General features: G+C 44.3%; 1 protein-coding gene across 2 annotated transcripts in view; it reads right to left on the reverse strand.

Moving 5' to 3' along the window:
• Positions 1-17,163, reverse strand: part of TLL1 (tolloid like 1) — a 196,432-nt gene that overhangs the window by 50,627 nt on the left and 128,642 nt on the right. For both annotated transcript variants that reach the window (XM_041739072.1, XM_041739071.1), the window contains 3 exons: positions 11,998-12,100; positions 9,853-9,969; positions 8,832-8,977 (listed from right to left, as the gene is read on the reverse strand). In XM_041739072.1, coding sequence (XP_041595006.1) covers positions 8,832-8,977; positions 9,853-9,969; positions 11,998-12,100 — 366 coding nt within the window. The remainder of the gene's footprint in view (positions 1-8,831; positions 8,978-9,852; positions 9,970-11,997; positions 12,101-17,163) is intronic.

Here is a 17,163-nt window from a genome sequence, read left to right on the forward strand (position 1 = left end):
GGGTCACACAACAGAGACATATATTGCATTCTCACATTGTAAATACCACAGTCGTTCGACTGTCTAGAAAATAAAATGTGTCTTAAATATATGACCTTGTGCTATTTAAAAGCACATTATCCCTTTACAACAACATAGATATCTTATCAATGACCTCAATGATCTTTGCTTACCGATTTTTCAGTTTAACTGCATTAATTCCAGTGGCAATGCGAGCACAATGAACCTGTGCTCTATTGGTGTCAATTATAATGGTGCCTCTTCTACATCTACACAAGAGTGATGACGGTGAGCACACGTGAAAGTTTGAGTGCTTTCAATTATGTCATTTGCGTAATATTTTCTCTGGCTATATCAATTACTTCAATAAATTAATACACAGAATGGATAGGAATAAATATGACTGAAGCTAAAAAAGGGATAAGACAATTGGTGTTTTAGCTCCATAAGAAAAAAGAACACCAAAGTCAATGGTTTATAAAAAAAAAAAAAAAAGAAAGAAAAAGCAATTTCTTCTTGAGTTACAGAATGGACACAGTTCCTATCTGGAACCTGGATGCAATGTCATGCACCATTACACGTGTAATAAGTATGCTTTGATAATGATGATGCTGATTTATTATAGGTTTTAAGATAATCAGAGCATAAACCATATACAAATGTGGCAAGTTTATCACGATGTAAACAGACCAAATATGTACATTTAGAACACGAGGACAGTGACAGAAAGCCCTGAACAGGTTTTAGGGAACTGACATTAAAATGATATTGGAAGTAGATTCAAATACACAAAAAAAGGAAGAATGAGTACTGAGATTAGCTGGGAGGGATTAATATTACATTTCATTACTATGTGCAGCTTATGCCTTTTACTGGCAGATTAAAGAAGAATCATGGAAAAGCTGAGTGATGTTTATTTAGCAAGAACTAAAATCAATTAAATGTAACCTATAGGCAGCCTCTCATTCTAAAACTGTCAACTATTGCAGAGCTTTGTGGTCAAAAGAGGGACCATGCCCAGGCTTAGGATCTAATCACACACTTTGCCTTCATTTTATAACCAAATGTCCAAATAAATGTTGCAAAAACATCTACCTAGTTATTTGTAAAAAGCTCTGAAAACTCCAAAACTTCTAGATTATGGATGCAATAAAAGCTCTCCCAGAAAAACCAAAAATCCTCCATTTGAGTCAACAATCCCACTTCTTGATCTATTTCTAAAACACTGAAAGCAGAGTCTGGAAGAGACATTTGCACCTTCACAGTTATACCAGCATTATCACAATGATCAAAGGTGGAAGCAGTCCAAATGTCCATCAATGGATGAATATATCCACAAAATGCTGAATATACATACAGCGGAATGTTATTCAGCCTTAGAAATGAGAGAAACCCTTTCATGTGCTACAACATGGATGAATTTTGCAGATGTTACACTGAGTGAGATAAGCCAGTCACAAAAAGGGAAGGGACTGAAGGATTCCACTTCTGCAAGGTACCTAGACTAGTCAAATTCACAGCAACAGGAATTAGAAAAGTGGTTGCCATGGGCTTGGGGTAGGGGAGAAAGGGGAGTTGTTTGGGGGTAGGAAGTTTCAATTTTGCAAGACGAACAGACTTTTAGAGACAAGGTGCACAATGTGGATGTGCTTAAACCTGCTGAGCTGTACACTTTAAAATGGTTAAGATGGGGGCGCCTGGGTGGCTCAGGTGTTAAGCATCTGCCTTCAGCTCAGGTTCTGGGATCAAACCCTAAGACAGACTCCCTGCTCATGGGAGCCTGCCTCTCCCTCTCCTTCCTGCTCATCTCTCTCGCAAATAAGTAAATAAAATCTTTTTTTTTTTAAAAAGTTAATATAGTAAATTTTATGGTTTTTTTTAAATTTACTGTAATAATGAAAGCAACCCTCTCCCATGACTGTTAGAATGTAGTTCTAAAGTATAGTTAATGTAGCAGCAGGTGGGTGGCACTAGAGGGTATTACACTAAGTGAAAGAAGTCAATCAGAGAAAGACAGTTACCATGGGGTCTCACTCATATGTGGAATTTAAGAAACAAAACAGAGGATCATAGGAGAAGAGAGGAAAAAATAAAACAAGATGAAATCAGAGAGGGAGACAAACTGTAAGAGACTCTGAATCATAGGAAACAAACTGAGGGTCACCGGAGGGGAGAGGAGTAGGGTAACTGGTGACGGGCATTAAGGAGGGCACGGGATGTCATGAGCCCTGGGTGTTGTCGAAGACTGACGAATCACTGACCTCTACCTCTCAATCCAATAATACATTATATGTTAATTAATTAACTTTAAATAAAAAATAAAGTTTAAAAATGTATATAACTCATGTAATCAACTACATAAATGATTAAACTTCTAGAAATAATATAATTTAAGATCATATACACAGGGAACAATGCTAGTCATTACTTTTCGCTTTGGAGGAAAAATTGTTTAAGAAAAGCATGACTATCGGTGGGGGGGGGGGGTGACTGGGTGACGGGCACTGAGGGGGCACCTGATGGGATGAGCACTGGGTGTTATTCTATATGTTGGCAAATTGAACACCAATAAAAAATACATTTATATATAAAAAAAGAAAAGCATGACTAAAAAAACAATGTAGATTAGCATTTATCACTAAAAATAAGTTAATTTGGGGGATTTCTATATCTGTGTGGATTCCTCATAGGTATACTACTACATATGCTCTTGTTAAAATGATAAAACTAAAAGTAAATTAATTTTAATAATGGGAAAAATCCAGTAAAGTCTAGGACATGATGCTATCAAGCAAAAGAATTTTGAATAAAAGGCAGAAAAGCTTCATAATAGATCATTATTTTAAAATTTGTTACTGTCATATTTAATATTCAATTATATAGTATTATTTTATTATTGTTATTTAATATTACTTAATATGGATACTTAGATCGTTACAGCCCCAAAACAGAGAGAAAATTTATACATTCAACCCTGTGACAATGAAAATCAGGAGTCTGGATTAGGTCTACTTCATGTGACTTGGCTTTTTTAGTGCTGCCATTCGATTTTTTTTTTCTTTTCACGACACAATTACTTTTACTCCCTCTTAATCTTAACAAATATTCACTGAAAACCTACCAGTGCCAGAAAATACACACTTCACAGTGTATAAACAGTGGTGAATAAAACGGACATGCCCTGACCGACAAACAGATGCTGATTAAACAACACAAATGCACAAATGAAGACAGTTGTAAAGGGAAGGAATTAGCAGCGTGAGACAACACAGATGCCTCTCGCGGCCACGGGCACCTGGGCTCAGGGGGGTACAGGCGACGGAACGGATTTCAGTCCCAGCCCTCCCATCACGACCTGTGTGACCTTGGGCAGGCTTATTCAGGGGGACGGATGCTACCTTCCAGGGTAGAGCTACGGCCTAAACCACAAATCTGAAGGGCTCCTTAGTTCTCTTTTAGCCCAGTAACCACCATGTATTCTTAGCCAAACATCCAGGCACAGGACACGGCAAACAGAAAAATGTCAACTGATTGAAGTCTCTGTCTTGGCTTCCTAGGTGGTTTCGAAGACCAGTTAACTTAAACAACATAAAATATTTAAAAGAATTAAAGGATTACTTAGTCAGGCAATACTCAAAGGATCAAGATAAGAACTTGGGTCACAGTCTGCAGCTGCGCAGCTCGCCGCGATGACGGCTAAGACCACTTGACGTGTGCTTCTCGGAAGGGCTGTGACCAAACCAGAGTGCGCAGAAAGGTTGACAAGTGCCTCAAACTTAATCCCACTTAAATTAATGTATGTGGGGATTTCAGTGTAGACATAAGTAAGCTCTGGGCTTATTTCACTTCTTTTCTGCTTTACTGACATTTCTTTGAAGTCGTTCCTGTAAACATTTCGAGGCTCCCAACCTTTTTCTCGTTCGTATTTCTGCCCTGAAAGTGCTCAAGCAAAATCGTGAGATAGCGGTTTCTTTACAAAGGACCCCAGGATGATTTCCGACACCATCTACACCCATGTACAACCCACTTCAGTACCAGCCTTCAGAGGCGATGCATCAGTAACTACTAGAGGAGAAAAAACGTCCCAAAAAGTACAATTACAGAAGTATCAGAACTCTGTCGACCTCCAGATAGTATCCTTTCCTGCTCAAAGATACCTGAAATTCGCTAACAAAGACACCGGTACAGATTTTCTTTCTGTACTTACATTAAAATCTAAGTAGCATGAGAAGAGGCAAAGCCATGACACGAACTCACAGAATGATGAATCCCACATCGGGCTCCCGGTGCATGGAGCCTGCTTCTCCCTCTGCCTGTGTCTCTGCCTCTCTCTCTCTCTCTGTAACTATCATAAATAAAAAAATAATAAAAAAAGATAATAGATAACTAGTAAGTTCCTTATGATACTGTCAACAAAACGATGGGCAAACTTGTCTTAAGGCCCCTTTATCTGAAAGGGGAGAGTGTAAATATAGAGAATTAAAAATAGAAACAGTTTTTGAATAAAGGCAAGGACTGATATCAATGAATAAAAAACTGTTTTGCCGGACAAAACGACAAAACAGCAAGAAGTGGCGAGGACTTTAACTATACATCTTCAAAATAAAATGTATAAGCTAAAGATTGAAAATATATTACGTAAATGAAAATAAATTGATATAAACAGGTACAGATTAACCAAATGAGACAAATCACCTAATGACCACTAGAACAAACTAAATATATATACACAGTTGATTCTCAGTATTTATGGAAGTTAAGTTTCTTTTTTTTTTTAAGATTTTATTTATTTATTCATGAGAGACACAGAGAGAGAGGCAGAGACACAGGCAGAGGGAGAAGCAGGCTCCCTGCAGGGAGCCTCATGCGGGACTCGATCCCCGGACCCTGGGGTCACACCCTGAGCTCCACCGCTGGGCCCCCCGGGCATCCCCATGGTAGTTAACTTCTATAAAGTTGCTGAACACTTCAACTTAGTAAATACAGACTCAGTGCTCTTGGGAAGATCTAGAATTGGTTCCTGTGCACTCGGGTCACAAATCTTTTGTCAACCAATCGACCTACGACCTTGTGTTTGGTGTGTTTCAGTTTATTTATTTATTTATTTATTTTTGGTGTGTTTCAGTTTAAATACACCGTAACATCTATTGCCAAGTCAGTAATACAACTCACAGCCAATTGCGCTGTGATGCAGGCCTGAACACTGTTCATCTAACATACACTTTTTCTCCATAAGGCACGTGATAGCTGGGAACGTGCATGTCAGATGACTCAAATATTTTGCAGCTCTGTGCATGTCTGTGAATGATCCAGAAGGCGCCATGAGTATTGATTTAGGGGTCACAAAGAATTTTTTAGTTGGTATGCAAATTCACAAATATAGAATCTGTGAGTAATGAGTATTGACTACACTTGGATTTTGGCGTTGGTTTTAGTGCTGACTTGCATGACTCTAGGTCAATGGCACAAGTTCATTTCCCTTACCTAGAAGATTTAGATGATATATCAGAACATCCCTAAATTCCTTGTCACTTCTGAATTTCTTAGAGCCCAGGATCTATCTAAATCGAGCCATACGGCATATCAGGTCCTGCATAATCAAACTTTTCTCAGCTATCTACACTTGTTTTCTTGTGCCCTGAAACTTAGTACCTTTGATAAAGGAATGACGTATTGATTTCCACCCACCAATCATCACGCACTCTCACGCTCCTTTACCTCTAACCCATCCATTTTTCCATCCCTCCCATCATCATGCATTAATCATGCATCTAATGGTGTTGGAGATACGGAGATTGATAAGGTGGATTCAGATCCCCACCCTCTGGTGATCATATTTTAGTGAGAGAGACAGTAACCTTGTGAATGAGCAGATCCATAACGTAAATTCCAGTAGTCACGGGTGCAATAAACTAACACAAAACAGAATAATGGCTTATAGACAATTGTAGAGAAGATAATATTTTGAGTAGCTACCAGGCAAGGACTTTTTAAGGAGGCAATGATTAAGCAGAGACCAAATGAAAGGAGAGGAACAAAAGCATAGATTTAGGGCTAGAAGAGCACCCCTGGCACATGCTATAACATCGAGTAACCTTGGTATTTCCAAGGAAAAGAAAGAAAACCGAAGAGGCTGGCTTAGAGGGGGTGAGAAGGAGCTTGGGACCAATCTTGGGTTGACTTGGTCCATGATCACCGAGTCTGGTTTTATTTTAGATGTGGTAGAAAACTCCTGAAATAATTTTTTTTTAAGATGTATTTATTTATTTGAGAGAGAGAGAGCACACATATGCAGGGAGAGGGGCTGCGGGAGAGGGGGGAGCCTCAAGCAGACTCCCCACTGAGGGCAGACCTAATATGGGGTCCACCTCACAACCTTGAGCCCAAATCAAGAGTTGGCCACTTAATCGACCCAGAGGCGCAGCGTCCCCTCCTTCCCTGCCTCCCTGCCCCCCTGCCCCCCAGCCCAAAGAACAGAAGCGTAGTGTTATGACCTAACTGACATCGTAAACGGGTCCGTGTGGCTGCCGTGTGGAGATCAGGATATATGGGGCAAGAGCAGAGACGTGAAGCTCTCCCCACATTCGAGAGAACGGGCAGCAGCGGGGAGCAGAGCGGTCGGAAAGCTGGGATGCAGGGATCCTGCATGGGGCATTGCTGGGGACGAGGCAAAGGAAACACCCTAATTGGCCTCGGGGTTTAAGAGAAAAGGCGGCATCAGTGCTCTTCCCGGGGTCAGCAGTGACACTGACTTAGTGAATCCTGTTTACCAGAAGACTGAAGAAGAGTGGGCTGGTGAGTAGGACCAGACCTTCAAGGGTTTGGTTCTGGTCATTTGAAGAGCAGGGGCCTATCAGATATTTAAGAATGTCCAGTTTACGAGCAGAGGAGGAGAGACATAGGAAATGGCAGCAAGATGAAGGAAGGACCCGCAAGCAAGACGGGGAAAGGCACCTAGAGGCGTAGGTAAACGTACCGTCAGCCGAACATGCCAGGACTTCTCCTCAATCCCAGATCTTAGGAATAACCTTTTCATTCACTCAATCAGCGAATCTTTACTAAGCAACTACTCCGTGTCGGGCGTGGGTCTGAGTCCTGCCTGCCTGCCCCCCCACTGGCCGGTTGTCGGAGACCACGGCTGTGACCACGCTGGCACTGCAGAGACCCGCACAACTAGGCTTCTGCGGCTCAGGAGCTGCATCTCAGGTCTCGGATGCACCCAAAGGAGCCTGGGTGCGCTCGCCGACGCCACGCCCGGAACGGGCAAGTCCGCAGAACACCGAACCGCACCTTGAGAGGCAGGTCATCTCTTCATCATCCACATCAGAAGACACGGGGAACCCAGTCCTTGGGTAGACAAGGCTCTGCTGAGCCAGTTATTTGGTTCTTTTTTTTTTTTTTTAAAGATTTATTTATTTATTTATGATAGACAGAGAGAGAGAGGGGGGCAGAGACACAGGCAGAGGGAGAAGCAGGCTCCATGCACTGGGAGCCTGACGTGGGATTTGATCCCAGGTCTCCAGGATTGCACCCTGGGCCAAAGGCAGGCGCCTAACCGCTGAGCCACCCGGGGATCCCCCAGTTATTTGGTTCTAAACAGCAGGTGAGTCCTGCCCAGTTTTAGTTCACCGCGGGCAATCAGGGGGCCTATTTGAGCAACGTCCGCAATATCGTCAATCCGGCAAAATAACAACATTCAAACACGAATCAAACGATCTCAAGAACCGCAGTTGCTGAAAATACAAAATATTATCTGGCAGAGGAGCAGATGACACAACGTGACGCTCATGTAAGAGAAGACCGTTCTTTTGCCCTAAAAGGCGGTGTCGGGGACACCAAGCGGCCCGTGCAAAGGGGCGGAGGTCAGGGCCCAGGAGGCGGGTGATTCCCTGGGCCTGTGGGCCGAGCCTGGGTTGTCCCGGTGCTTCTGCGGTGGGGACACAGACCCCCCCATGCACGGCCTCGGGGCAAGCACACCCTGGCTCGGGGCGGGGGGGCTCGCCTGCCCCCCGATGGCTCGGCCAGAGGATCCACCGTCTAATCAGTGAAGAAGCAGTCCCCAGTCACGGCATCTGGGTCCCTAAGCGCTGTCTGAAGCGGCCACCACCGTCTGGTCACTGCTATCCCCGTCGCCGAGGGTCCTCTGGTGTAAGCACACTCGGGAGTTCGCCACAAGCGCCCTCTGCCACCTAATCCAGCTCTCCGGGCCGCGTGACAGTGACTCACGGCCGCTCGGGAGCCGGGCCTTGGCTCCAGAACTCTGACTGACCTTTGGTTTATTGGCCCCTCATCGGGCCACGTGCTGGTGGCGCCCTCTCCGCCCAGCTGTCTACTTCGGAGGAAATCGAAAGCAAAAAACACTTAAATCTCTATTTCTGACATAACCAGCTCTCTGCAGAATGGTAAAAAATAAATAAAATAAAATTTAAAAAAAGGCAAGAGACGGATCTCCTCCATAACGACGACAACAGAAAAAGGACCGTCGGCCTTCCCCCCCTTAGCTTAGAAGACACAGGAAAGTCCTACTATCTAGCGGGCGCTGCGGAACAGGCCTGTGCATTTGCCAGAAGAAACTACTGTCAGGACTTCAAACATTCTGATTCCGATTGCACAGATAACGTAAACTCCCTTTAATCTTCTCGAAAATGTGTGCAACAGGAGGAAAGAAGAAGAAGAAGAAGGAAAACACCCTCTTTCACTCTTGATGTCACATCTTACGGGCCCCCCGCCCCGTGCTCCTTCGCTGACGGAGAGGCTGGTACCGTCTGGGCCTCGGCTGGTTTACGGGGGTCCCCTCAGGTGGCCTGTGGTTCCGGGGGGCGGGGGGTTACCTCGAAGGCCTGGAAGGTCAGTCCCACGTAGTAGTCCTCCGACACCGTTATCTTCCACACACATTCCTTCATGGGCCTGTAGTCATCAGGGTAATTAGGGGACTGAATCTGCCCCTCGTGCTTGCGGATCTCGCCTCCGCAGATTGCTGGGGCGGAAACAAACACGTAAGAAAACCCATAAATAAACGCTGCGCTTTCGTTTCCTTCTGAGAATGACATTTTAGTCTAGTGCCTGTAGCTGAGTTCATAAAGACCAGGCTATAAAAAAAAAAAAAAAAATCAAAGTTGGCTGGTTGTACTGTGATAAATATTTAGATGGAAGGGGCCTCGCCAGTTAACTGTAAATATTAGAATACAGCACGGGAATGCACGATTGCCTGGAGATCCTGCGGGTGCCCCCTGCGTGCGCCCACCCCCTGCGTGCTGCTGTCCTAATACGAGCTGTAGGATCCCAGGGCCGGTTCTTACCGTCTTCTGAGCTCAGGCAAGGCAGAAGCTCAGGGAATCGCCCCCGGGCCCCCCTGCGGCCCCACAGCCCCGCTCCAGGGAGGCAGGAGGCTGGCCTCCAGCCCGAGGCCCGGGGGAGCAGAGGCAGCCCTGGGAGGCCGCTGCGGCCACCACCTGGCCGGCGAGGGATCCGGGAGGCACAGGCCGAGCCAAGCAGCAGTGGCCCCCAGTGCTGCCCCCCAGGCAGGCGCCCCAGGACCGTGCACAAGCACCTCCCGTGCAGCTCCCTGTAGCGGTGGCTCCGGCAGCGTGGGCACCAAATACCCACAGACTTTAATACCCTCATGGAAAGAAATGCAAAGCTGAGAGCTCTTGACCCCCCCCCCCCACACACACACACCCAGATGTCACCCGGGGGCCGGGACCAGAAGGAGCTTCTTCTTACGATTTAAATTCACCGAGTACTTGTCATGGGGTCGCTCTGGTGACGGCGGGGACAGCTCCAGAGCGCCCGGGACTGCAGAGAGCTCTCGGGGAGCCCAAGTACCTCGGGGGTGGGGGGGGGCCTACTTGCCTTCGTAGGCCGCGGCGAAGCCCTTGCCCACCCAGTTACTGCTGCTGCGAAACTCGATCCACATCCGGCTGTCCGTGGAGGCGAGGACTTCAGGCAACTTGTCCCCACAGAACCTACCTGAAAGCAATCAGAGGACACAGACTCCTAGACACGCCCTCGCGGACGGGCTTCCGCACCAGCTGCAAGTCACATAAACGAAACCCCATCGGGCTCCTGTGCTCCGTCCCCAGGGCCTGGGCTCCAAGTGGCCTTGGTGGTCCCGTCCTGCAGCGGATGGGGTGAGGGGTCCCTGCGGGTCTGCTTAGAGCACGCGAGCACTTGCCATCCTCAGGGACGGAGCGGGCCACCACCGCTGCCTGGAGGATCAACAAGCGGCCGGTGCCCAGGGCAGGCCCGGAGCGGGTCACGGCTTCCAGGCAAGGCCGGGGCTGCTCCGTGCCCCCGAGGAGGGGGTGCACCCACCCCGACACTTGGGCTCCAGCGCTCAGGCGCATGGTGGCAGGGGAGCAACTCGCTTAGGGGCGTGGGGGCCCCAAGTGGGTGCTGCACCTGCCGGGCCAGGGCAGCCCTGCTGGGTGAGCATGGCCCCGGCCGCAGGGCATCACACCCGTCCCTCCTGCCCTCTGTCACCCCCCAGAAGAATCGGTGGCTGCCGGGGGGGCTTGCCCTCGTGCTCTGAATTCTCGCACGACCACAGAATGGTGAGATCTGCCCACCCCCGGGGAATCAGTTTCCACCAATACCTCATGGTCACCATTTCTGCCCCGAGCCCCGGCAGCGAGGTCATTCGTAGCTTAAGTAGAAGACAAAGAGGGGTCAGCCCAAAGGACACTGCTGCCGGCAGCCAACAGGTGAGCAAGTGCTCTCCCGGGTGGCACAGTCCCCTCGGGGCGCGGGACGAGCCGTCCCTGAGGCTGCAGGTGCGCCTGGAAGGCCAGGGGCCCTGTTAGCGGATGGAGGGGCACCGGAGCCTCCTGTGCAAGGGACCCGAGCTGCCTGTGACAGCTGCGCTTCGAGGAACAGGTCCCGGGACGGGGCGGGGAGGGGGGGCGGCCCCGAGACAGCTGGGCCACAGGGCACCGGGCGCTGGCCCCTCCCCCGGGCACGCGGGCGCATGGCGCTCCAAACACAGGTGTGCTCCAATATTTAGCTTTCGTTTGGGTTCTTCGATGGGACTTTAATGAAACGTTCTCTTTGGAACACGACACACTACAGATGGCTTCGCGCAGGCTACGGAAGCCAACGCTCGAGGCCACCTTCTCCTCAATCTGACTTACTGAATTCGCTCAACTCCTTTTTTTCATATTTTTAAACATTTCTGGATCTCGTGGACTTACTAAGGCTTTATTTACTTATTTATTTATTTATTTATTTATTTATTTATTTATTTATTTATTTTACTAAGGCTTTTAATACACTTTTTAATACGACACTGTCCATTCAGCAGCTTTCGGACGTTAAGGACAAAGAAGATCTGTGCGTCACCTAAACACAGCTGAGCAAAGCTGCTTCTAAAAATAAAGGAAAAGTTGCCATTTCAAAAAAAATAAAAAATAAAATCAATGTGGGAGCCGATGCTTACGTGCTCCCCACGGCTCTCACCGTTACGTAAAGCAGAGGGCAGCAGCAGGGTGGCTCCTGCGAGTTACTCTGTGGTCACACTTGGCAGCAGACTTTTGGGAGCACCAAATCTGAGCTACGGTTTATGACACAAAGCACGAATGTCCCTTCTCGGCCACAAAGACTCTCTGGGAAGCAACGCTGTGACGTCGACAGTGAGAGCGGACACGCGTGGCCTAAGAAATCAGCTTTACCAACACGGCCCTGACGGCTCACATTCTACTGCCTTGGCAAACCGAGCAAAACACACCCATGCACACCCGCCTCATTTACCTCATTAGAGCAACGATCATTGAATTAAAAATATATGTGAGAGCTATTCTGAATCATTATATTCAGACCCAAGCACCTCCCCACAATCTAAGCTACTTTAAAAATCGATCTGTTGATTTGACTGTATTCTGCTGTGGTTGACAAGAGAATAATACAAATTAAAACGTGGGCCACATGCATTTCTAGGTCTAAGGTGACTCTTGAAAGAATCTACTCTCGAGGACCGAGCATGGGCATGCCCACATCTCTTACCAAGGAGAGGTGATTTCCTCCAGTACCCATCTCTCACTTCAATGTAGTCATACCAGCACAAGCTGCTTTTGTATAGGTCCATTGTGGTAAAATTTAAAACAATCTGCAAATCGGAGCAAAATGACACAAAAAATGTGAAATGATTGTAACTGCACACGGGCTATTTGATCCCTAGAGTTGAGGAACCCAGGACTGCTAAGAAAACAGATTCATAGCTAATGCTTTTTTTTTTCTATTAGTATTCCCTTAACATGTTTCTTAACAAACACCTCAAAAAAAGAAAATATTTTCTTGTTCTCATTAATGTTTGACAATATAGGAGCACAATGGCAGTAGTTAAAACTAAACATTTTAGCAAGTAAACCAGAGGTTCTATAAAGGCAATTTAAACAATTCTGAAATAAACAGAAATCTTTATTCAAATAGTTTATTTTGAATGTTTAAAAGATAAACATGACTTAAGCCATGAGAAATTCCGGTTTTGCCATGAATGTCTTCTTTTTAATAATTTATTTCAAAGACAACCAGTCAGACACGTATAATTACATTAAAAATTACCACCATATGCCATATTCCAAGAACATAATATCATTGTGTATGTTGAAATGTTTTAAATACAGCTCTAAAATCTGAATTTATCCATGTAACTATAATCAAAGGCAGATGTCACTGTGCTTCTCTAGATCCAAGAATATATAATTCAACGATCTTTCAAGTTATAAGATCTTGCACATGACCCCTTATTGTGTACTTTGTTTTGAAATGATGCCGCTCTTTGTTAAGATAATTCAGATAATTCAAGAACAACTCTGGGAAAGACAATTTTCTTACCTCTTTATAGAGAGACTTTATTTTTCAAATAATTAACTCTTTTTCTACTTGATTACACCAAAAGGAGAGCCAAACTAGCATGAGAAATATACCTATCTGAAGTAAAATTCATTTGGAAAATAATGTGCTTTTTTATATTCAAAAACTCATTCTAGGGATCCCTGGGTGGTGCAGCGGGTTGGTGCCTGCCTTTGGCCCAGGTCACGATCCTGGAGACCAGGGATCGAATCCCACGTCGGGCTCCCGGTGCATGGAGCCTGCTTCTCTCTCTGCCTATGTCTCTGCCTCTCTCTCTCTCTCTCTCTCTCTCTGTGACTATCATAAATAAATAAAAAAATTAAAAAAAAAAACTCATTCTAACTCTATTCTGCTTAAAATATCTAAGATGCTTAAGGTGTGCAGTGAATCTGTTTTTTACTCTGGAAGCAGGAATGGTCTTTGGCCCCAAACAACAAATTATGAGTATTTTAAATAAATGCTTCTAATATAAAACTTTAGTTTGTGAGAATATTTAAAGAATCCTTTGGTGACAATATAAAAATCTGAATTTGTATGTAAGAGAACTCTCAAGCTCAAGAACTGAGTAAAATATATGGATAATCAATCAATGCTGAATCCATATTCCAGAAAAGTACTGCCATTATTCGTGTTAGAAAATGTACTTGAAAATGTACTTGAAATACAATATAATTGTATTTCTCCCCTTTCTCGAATACAATATAATTAACAGGCATGTAGGTGCTAATTACGGCAAATCAACTCTTAACTAGCTTACTTCTTATAAGAATGAAGACCCAGCATAACAATAAATATGTCTCACGGCATCTTGCGCCCCTGGACAATGATGGTAACCAACGGAGCTGTACACCGAAGCTGGGTATAACTGCCCATGAAAATAGTCATTTATGGAGACAGAAACTAAGAATTCATCTAACTACAATGAAAGTCAACTGTACCCTATGATGGCATTAACATCTCACCATTAAATTCAACCTTTTCCAGGTTTTTTAAACATGTACTTTCTTGACTCCAAAGAGAGGAAGCCTGCTCTACCAAGGACGTGAAAGCAGAGGCACACTGTTTCGTTTTGTTTTTTAATGTAATCCAAGAGGTACAGCATAACTTGCTTTTGTTTAGTGAAGTTGTTCATTTATTTCTGTCTACCTTATTTATAGTTTCTCTTCTTTCCTTTTTTCTTTTCCTTCAACTAATTTTATTATTTCAAATACTCTCAAAAATGTTTACAAAAATTCTCACAATATCCAAGGACACAGGACTGGTCTTTTTTTTTTTTTTCCTTTCTTTCTTTTGCAGTAATCCTCCACACTTGATTATCAAAAATGCATGGTTTCTAAACACGTTTTCTGAAGTTTCCAATATGTTTTCTCCTCCATCTCTGAATACCAATGCAATATTAGGTTATTCTTTCGACAACATTGGGAAATAATTTCTGGTTTTTCTCCTTAAGTTTGTGTTTTCTTTAAGCCTGCTACAAATGGGGAATACTACGACTGCTCGATCTTGGGTTTCACTCTGCATTTGTATTCTCTCTAGAGCAACCATCAAGGATTTGAGTCCGTATGATCATACAAGGACTGAATGGAAAACCAAAATTTAGACACAAACAGTAGATCTCAAGGCTCATTGTGTGGCTTCCTTCTTAGATTTAAAGGTGAGTTTTACAGTGAGGTGCAAATAGCTTCACTTCCTCTTCTAGGAGGAAAAAAAAATCAGCTAACTTAGAACTATGCATATCATCAACTTCTGCTTACATTTAGAACAATGTGGTTGGATTGCTAACAAGCAGTTAATATTTGAAGTTTGGGACACACACACACACACACACACACAAACACACTCACACACACAGTTGGAAGGGGGATAACTCTAAACAGAAAAGTTTCCTATCTTGTTTTTAATCTTCTATTTTAAACGCCAGGCACCGTGGAGGAACAAAACTGGCCTACTTTAATATAAAACACAGAGTCCTTTGGAAGCAGAAAATGTAATAAAGATAGGTTTTCTAAAATCAAATCTTAGGGCTCTGACACAGAAGTAAAATGCTGGCCTTTGACTAAGGCTGCTAGCAGAATCAACTTGAATTACAAATCAAAAGCACTTGGAAAATATTTGGTTGTCTCATGTTAGGCTATTTTATGTAAATATGATGCATCTTCTTAAGAATGATGAAATTAAAACTACTAGCACAATTATAGAAACGTTTACTCCTTATGGTGAGTAGCAATGTACAGTTATCAATTTAAAATTAATCGTGGCTCAGGATGCCTGGGTGGCTCAGTGGTTGAGCATCTGCCTTCGGCTCAGGTCTTGATCCCACGGGGGAGCCCGCCTCTCCCTCTGCCTGTGTCTCTGCCTCTCTCTGTGTGTCTCTCGTGAGTAAATCAGTTAAAATTTCAAAAAACGTTAATCATGGCTCCCTTGGAACATGAGATTGAAGGAGATGCGAGGAACAATTCTAGAATTTCCTACGATCTGTCATGAGGCTTCGTTGCTATTCTGCACAGTTAAATTGATGTAATTGCTGTGGAGTCTTTATTAAAACTTTGTTATACAGCCCTGCAGAGAGCCACAGCACGCAGAACCCTGAAGAAAGGCAGACCAACAGTCAGGGCAGGATGTCTGCAAATCTCCAGAGGAAAAGACAATCCAAAAACTATTGTTGGCACAATTAAGACACGACTGAGCACCTAAACCAATTCCATGAGCACTGCAGAAAGACCAATTAGAGCTGGTCGTACAGTGTGAGGATGGGGAAGACACAAGTCTTCGATTAGACCGATGTTGTTAAATGGCTCTTTAGAAAGAGATATTAGCATCAAAAGCAGTAGAATAAAATAGATTTCTGGGTCCCAGCCCAAAGAAGTTTGGACAAGCCTAATAATCTCTAGGGAGACTACAGTGTTCTTCTCAGGAATAAGACTAAAAATGAGAAGTAAACTATATTTTATGGATCACATCCAGCTTGCTGGGCCCACTCCTTTGCATATCGTCTATGACGGCGTTCGCAACACAACAGAATGGAATCTTTGAAGCAAACTGTATGACCTGCAAAGCCAGAAATATTTACTGTATTATCCTTTCCAGAAAAAATTGCCAACTCATGGAATAACTTGGTCCTAAAGCTTCTGTTCAGCTCTGCATTTTATCATGCTAAAGGGAAAATTTTACATCTTTTTCCTACAACTAGAAGCTATTTATGGTTGGGAGTCAGAAAGCCTGAGTTTAAGTTCTAGCTTCTCGGTTTGCTAGTTGACATAAACTCCGTTGGTTTGAATGTAGGTTCTTACCGTAAAACCCCTGGAGGCCATAATATCAAGCTGTTTTCAGCGGAGTTAAATCAGAAGGATTTCACTGGGTAATGTCAGAAAACCACGAAGGTAATCTGAAAGCATTGTTAAGATCCTCACGTATTACCATTTTCATGGTACATATTCAGGCAGCGCTCAGCATAAATCCTGAAGGCGCTTATGAAAGAAATAAAAGTAGTAACCCGATTTGCTTAATGCAACTATGCTAAGAACATAAAATAATCAGCTTAATTTTAAGGTTTCATAGGAAAATCGTCATGTGAAAAGTAAGGGACTCTCACCTTAAAGTCTAAAGACTAGACAGGAGAACCTGGGACCTTGGTTCAGGTCCCTGCCTTAGAACCAACTAGTTATATGACACAGGTAGATCTCTAATTCCAACAGAGATTTACCATACGACAGGTGAAAAACAGGAATGGGGTTATTCTATAAAAGTAATTTCTCTGCTTAAAATTATAATACCTGGATTTTGAAATTTTGGTGTGTCGTCACCAACTACTCACAGGAACATTTTTCATACCTCTCTTCCCCCAGTACCCACTCCACCTCTGTACCTAATCAGTTCCTACTTCTGCAGTTCCCCTGACCATGCTCTCTGCCCATCTTCACTTACCGTATCCTTCAAATCTCTGAATTAACTGCAATAGTTTCACAACCTGTGCTGTGGCTTTCAGTTGCACTCATCTCCAATGCCGCCCAGCCTACACGGTCACTTTAATCTCATGAGCGTTGGGCACCAGTGGTGTACACCCAATCCGGTGGAAATACCTAATCCTGGGCATGATGACTCTAGGGCCATAATCCACCTGTCCTGCCTCATTTTTCACTACCTCAGACATAGATTCTTCATCCCATTGATGCCTGACTTCTTGCCATTGGGCCCTGAAAAAGTACCCCCAATTCCAGCACTCCTTTAGTCCAGGTGTACATGATTCTTCCTGGGACACCACTCTCCCCTTCCCTGTTCCTGGAATCTCTGCACACCTTTCAAAGTCTACATCAAAGG

This window comes from Vulpes lagopus, chromosome 23 (genome assembly GCF_018345385.1).
Source record: "Vulpes lagopus strain Blue_001 chromosome 23, ASM1834538v1, whole genome shotgun sequence".
Taxonomy (NCBI): Eukaryota; Metazoa; Chordata; class Mammalia; order Carnivora; family Canidae; genus Vulpes; species Vulpes lagopus.